This window comes from Myotis lucifugus, unplaced genomic scaffold (assembly GCF_000147115.1).
Source record: "Myotis lucifugus unplaced genomic scaffold, Myoluc2.0 scaffold_1008, whole genome shotgun sequence".
Classification (NCBI taxonomy): Eukaryota; Metazoa; Chordata; class Mammalia; order Chiroptera; family Vespertilionidae; genus Myotis; species Myotis lucifugus.
In genome coordinates this window covers 43,413-48,824 of record NW_005872056.1, presented here as the reverse complement: position 1 = coordinate 48,824, position 5,412 = coordinate 43,413, and the positions used below count along the sequence as shown (strand labels likewise).

The 5,412-nt window shown below is 61.4% G+C and overlaps 2 protein-coding genes across 2 annotated transcripts in view; one reads left to right on the top strand and one right to left on the bottom strand.

Annotated features, from left to right (window-relative positions):
- The window catches only part of TSR3 (TSR3, acp transferase ribosome maturation factor), a 2,628-nt gene extending 897 nt beyond the window's left edge, over nt 1–1,731 (top strand). Inside the window, exons 3-6 of the mRNA XM_006107084.3 lie at nt 16–234; nt 700–873; nt 1,029–1,092; nt 1,331–1,731. Of these exons, the coding sequence (XP_006107146.1) occupies nt 16–234; nt 700–873; nt 1,029–1,092; nt 1,331–1,523 (650 nt within the window). The 3' untranslated portion in view covers nt 1,524–1,731. The remainder of the gene's footprint in view (nt 1–15; nt 235–699; nt 874–1,028; nt 1,093–1,330) is intronic.
- Nucleotides 1,732–2,074: 343 nt separating this feature from the next.
- BAIAP3 (BAI1 associated protein 3) overlaps nt 2,075–5,412 on the bottom strand; it is a 9,219-nt gene continuing 5,881 nt past the window's right edge. Inside the window, 12 exon segments of the mRNA XM_014449067.2 lie at nt 2,075–2,821; nt 2,897–3,102; nt 3,183–3,306; nt 3,383–3,503; nt 3,580–3,660; nt 3,751–3,822; nt 4,213–4,321; nt 4,387–4,466; nt 4,558–4,626; nt 4,707–4,898; nt 5,010–5,102; nt 5,184–5,349. Coding sequence (XP_014304553.2) covers nt 2,718–2,821; nt 2,897–3,102; nt 3,183–3,306; nt 3,383–3,503; nt 3,580–3,660; nt 3,751–3,822; nt 4,213–4,321; nt 4,387–4,466; nt 4,558–4,626; nt 4,707–4,898; nt 5,010–5,102; nt 5,184–5,349 — 1,417 coding nt within the window. The 3' untranslated portion in view covers nt 2,075–2,717.

Genomic DNA, 5,412 nt, shown 5'->3' with positions numbered 1-5,412 from the left:
GGTGGTGCTGGCCCCCAGAACCCTATGCTGCTCCTGGCAGACAGCTGGTGGCACAGTCGGGCGTGGCTGTCATCGACTGCTCCTGGGCCAGACTGGAGGAGACGCCCTTTGGGAAGATGCGGGGCAGTCACTTTCGGCTGCTGCCTCACCTGGTGGCTGCCAACCCTGTGAACTATGGCCGGCCCTGCAAACTGTCCTGTGTGGAGGCTTTTGCGGCTACCTTCTGCATCCTGGGTGCGTGTCGGGGCCTGGCAGCCTGGCTGTGCTCCCAGCAGCGTGTTTTCTACTGGCAAGTCCCAGGAGCAACCGTGAGGGTGTGGGCAGAGGTGGTTGAGATGGAAAGGTCAGGGTTTCTATCCCAGTTCCCACTTAAAAGTTTTCCCCCTGTGGGGTTGAGGTGGCAACATGAATAGCTGGCCTGCCAGCACTCAGATTTGGCCTGTTATCTTGGCACCACTGCCCTGAGAGTCCTCCATCACCCTTCAACTCATCCCCAGGGAATTTATGGTCCCAATAGAGGCCCAGATGGGCAGGGGGATTGAGTGGCTGCAGAGGCAGGCATGGGCTGTCTGGGCTTAGGATACTGTCTGGCAGGTGCTTTTAGCTCCTGGGACACACAGCATTGGGTACGCTGGGGACACACTCAGGATTGGAAAGGGACTGTTGACATTCCTGGGTTTCCTGTTTCTGCGGCATCAGGCTTCTCAGACCTTGCTGTCATTTTGCTGCGGAAGTTCAAGTGGGGCAAGGCCTTCCTAGACCTGAACCGTCAGCTCTTGGACAAGTATGCAGCCTGCTGTGGCCCAGAGGAGGTGCTGCAGGCAGAGCAGGAGTTCCTGGCCCATGCTAAGGAGCGCCCTGAGGAGGAGATCGGTGAGGCCTGGCATGGATGTGAGGGCCCCCCACCCCCCCCCAGTTGGGAGCCAGGACCCTCCATGCCTGCCACCTCTTTGAGAAGCTCTAGGGGTGGAAGGCTGGGTTCTGCTCAAAGCTCACCTGTCACTGTCCTCTTTGCTCCCTCTGTTCAGATCCCTTTGATGTGGATTCAGGTCGAGAGTTTGCAAATCCCAACAGGCCCGTGGCTGGCACCCGGTAGGTCCTTAGGCTTCCCACTTTCCTGACAGCTCAGACCCAGGCTGTCCTCAGCCTCTGGCCTCAGCCCTTCCTGCTCTGCAGAAACCGGGTGGGAGGGTTGGCTGTGGAGATGGGGGGTATGGACGTCCCACTGAGAGGCTCTGGATTCAAGAACACGGGGAGTAAGAGGAATTTGTACTCGGCCTGAGGGCTCTTGTGGGTCAGGTGGTGCCTTTAGTGAAACAACTACTTCCAGGTTGCCCAGGGACAGTGATGACAGTGACATTGAGGAGGAGTCTGAGGCACTGGGGCCCGAAGCTGAGGATGGAGACTGCAGCAGCAGCAGCAGCAGCAGCAGCCCAGAAGAGGAGGAGACGCGGGAGCAGGGGTCAGAGGCCAGGGCCCCTGCCGAGGTTTGGAAAGGAATCAAGAAACGGCAGAGAGACTGAAGGTTCCAGACGTGTATTTTTCAAGGCAGAGTGATGAGGAAACCTAGCGACAGCAGCGGAACTGGTGGGAACGACGACAGGCCTGGCGGTCCTGGCTCATCGCATCTACGAGCAGCACTGGGCTCTGTCGGGTTCTCTCCCAAAGCTTCTATCATAGCCTTGCTCTGGGTCCTGCCTCAGAGTCCCTAATGAAGCTGCAGGGACACTTCGTGAGCCTCTGTTTCTTTGCACTTGGCCTCGGCACTTGGGGGAACTCTCAGCCTCTGGTGAGGCAGACCCTGGCTGGAAAGGTCTGGACAGTGGGGGTGGCGGGCCACGGAGGAGGTCTTGTGTGGGCGCGAACATGTATGTGATAGGAGAAGCCAGCATGGAGCTCCTTACACTGACCCACCAGCCTCATAGAGTGATTCAAGGGACCCCCTCCTGGGCCGAGGATCCAGGTGAGGGACTGGAGACCTGTGATATTCTTAGCAAACCTCCACATGCCCTTCGTGTGTGGAGGGTTCTAGAGCCCAGAGAGGGTGAGAACACTGTGGCTGTCACTTTCCCTCCACCTGGTGCCTGGGCGCTGCTTCACTCCGTTTGGGTTGTTCAGACTCAAACCCTGGCCTTCCTGCCTCTCAGCCTAGTGAGCGCCCTCCCCGCAACCCCAACTTCTAAGACAACTCGGCTGCAACACTGGTGACATTGGGGAGGGACCGTTCTTAGTTGGGGAGAGTACTGTCTGGTTTATTGGAAGATATTAAGCAGCATCCCTGAACTTTGTCCACTGGTACCAGAAGCATCCCCTTCAACCTCCAGGCGTGACAAATAAAAATGTCTCCAAACATGACCTAAAGTCCCCTCCCACTGGGAATCGAGTGCCTGGGGGCAATGGAACCTCCAGGAGGCAGCTGGGGAAGTTCACCTGGTGCCAGGCTTCCTGTATTCCCTGTCCAGCGGGTAGCTGCTGGCCAGGCCCCGCCAAGTTGGCCGCCCAGATACAGGGTTAGGGGGGTCCTTGCTGGGTGCAGGGAGTTCATAGCACATACCACATGGACACGCCAGGGCAGACAGGAGCTGGGGGACCCAGCTATAGCACGAACGCCACATAGGGGAGGGGGCACCACAGCCCTGGCTGCACTAAGCTGGTCACAGGGTGAGGTGACACCGTGGGGACTTGGGGGGGTTCTGGGGCTCGCAGCCACAGGGGTCTCATGGGTCCGCCTCCATGAATTTCTCCAGCTCCCGGAGTCTCTTGACAAACTCCTGTGCCTCCCGGTTGGTGCGGCCCTCCAGCATCCTCAGTGCAGACCTCACTGCAGGCAGGAGGGCCGGGGCAGCATCAGGCCCTGCCAGCCCTTAGACCCTCTGCCCGCTGGTTCCCCACTTACCCTGGGCTCTGGGCCGGCGCAGGTGCAGGGTGATGGGCTGCCCAGTCCTCGTGCTTCCCCCCACCTGGGGCCGCACGATGCCGCCAATGCTGCCCAAGCCGAGAGCTGCCTCCCCTGCAAAGTCGTTGGTGGACAGCCAGTCGTGATCCATGACCGTAAAGAGCACACAGGCACCACGGCGGCGGCACACCTCTGCTGGCACGGAGCTGCAGGCAGGCAGAGGGCAGTCACCTAGCGCCCTGCTGCCTGCTTGGCCGGGTGTTGGGCAGGTGGGGGCAACACTCACAAGTAGAAGAGTTCATCATACACCGGGTGCAGTGTCCGGCTCTTAACCTGGGTCCTCTGGCTGTGGACCAGCGGGAAAAAGTGCGGCGGGCCCAGCTCCACAATCACAAAGGGGTCACTCAGACCTGGGGGGCAGGGCTGTGAGCAGACTGCCACCATCCCACTGGCCTGTCCCCACCTAGCCGTGCCTCTGCCCCTTACCGTTAGCATCCAGGGGGAGCAGGTCAGCAGCGTGCAGTACTTCCACCACCAGCCGCTGCTCAGCTGCCTCGTAGTAGCAACGGACACTCAGGCGCCCACACCGGTTATGCTCGAGTGACCTCTGCAAGAAGGCCGGTGGGCCCGTGAGCTCAGCTTGGGCTCGGGTGAGGCCATGTGCCCACTCCTGGACCACGTACCTGCTTGAGTTTGTCCAGGTAATACTGCTCAATGCACTCGCGGGTGGAGCACTTGTGCAGGCGCAGCTCCTCCTCCAGCCTCTGCAGGGAGAGGAGGGAAGAAGGTGGATGCCAACTCCTCCCTGAAGGCACAGGGGCTAGTGCAGGGCAGTGGCCCAGGTGAGGCCTCACCTTGTAGCTTCCGTCCCTCAGGTTCTCCAGGGGCAGACCCTGTCCATCTGCGTGGAAGAAAGTGACCAGGGCCTAGGGCGGGGCAAGAAGGGAGAGATGTCAGACTGTGGCGTGTGCTGGGGGCAGTGGGCCAGAACAGGTGGAGCCTTGAGTTTGCATAGCACCAGGGTCCTGGGAGCCCGGGGCAGAGCCACCTGTCACACCAGGGGCATATCAAAAGCCCCCAGGAGCTTGGGGGAATGCTGGTGCCTGAGGCCAGACACGACCTTAACAGGTAGCACAGGTGCTACTGACCCAGGTGGGCTGGCAGGGAGCAATGCCCTGGTGGGTGCTTCGAGGAAGAGCTGTCCAGACTTGGCAAGCTAATGCATCTTGCCTGGGGCAGCGGGGCCAAGGGCGGGGCAGCAGCCTCCCCATCCCCCCTGCAGCCCAGCAGAGGATGGCACCTCCACAAGGTCCTACCTCTAAGGTGAAGTGGAAACGGCTGTAGAAGTCGGCAGAGACATCAAGGTTGGTGCCCAGCGCCTGCAGAATGGCCTGCAAAAGCAGCTCCCAGAGGGCCTCCAGCACCCTGCAGGGACACAGCATCTGTGACTGGACCCTGGCCCGCCCTGCTCCACCCGGCCCAGTCCATACCTGTTCAGGTTCTCCTTCTCCAGCAAGGCGTTCAGCAGGGCCAGCTTCTCATCTAGGTATTTCATGAGTGGGGCCACAGCCTGCGGGGAGGGTCCTCAGGGCGAGACTGCACCTGGGCCCCCCCACACACGCTCCCCACCAGGCTGAGCCCTCAGCCGGCCGAGCACTCACCTCATCGTTCTGGATGGAGTCAGGTGAGAGGCTGATGTGCTGCACGTACTTCCTGACGTCACCCACCATCTGAGGGAGAGCAGGGCTCAGCACTGAGGGGAGTGGGGGTAGAGGGGGAGCCAGGTCCCTACCCCGCCTTCCTTGCCCACCTTGGAGGTCAGGTGCGCCGTCACAGTGCAGGCCTCCCGCTGCAGGTCCTCGTCCAGGGCCTGTGTGCAGTTGAGCAGAGCGCGAGGGAGCCCTCCTGTGAGCCCCGCGGCCCCCTCTGGCCATGCCAGACCTCGGAGTGCCTGGCCAGCCGCCCGGCGCAGGAGCTCCACATTGTTGAGGACCACGCAGAGCTGGAGAGATGTGCCAGATTGTGTGTGTGTTGGGGGGGGGGGGTGTTCCTGTGGTCATATGGTGGCCCACCCACCTCCTACCCCCATCCACCTGCCTGCCAGCCCACTCACCGGCTCACTCACTGCCTCGCCTGAGGCCCTGGGCTGAGTGTCCACCTTCTTCCGCAGCAGCTCAGTGTAGAAGAGGGCAGCCTCACACAGGTCCTGGGAGGACACAGGGGCTCGAGAGCTGTGGGCCCTGCTGCCCCTGCGGACCCCGACCTATCCTTGGGCTGTAGTTCCCACCTGGCTAAGCTGGGTGCCCAGCCCCTGGGCCTGGACAGGGTCTGGGCATGCTAAGCAGGTCCACAGCTTCTGGATGTGGCTGAAGCAGAGACTTGCAGTGGCCACCGAGCTGCTGTGCTTGGAGTTCTCCATAGGCTCCAGCTGGAAGGGCAAAAGGCAGCCTGGGTTTGGGGGGGCCCTGGATGGGTCCCAGTACCCTTCGAGCCAGGGGCTCACTCACTGTGTCCAC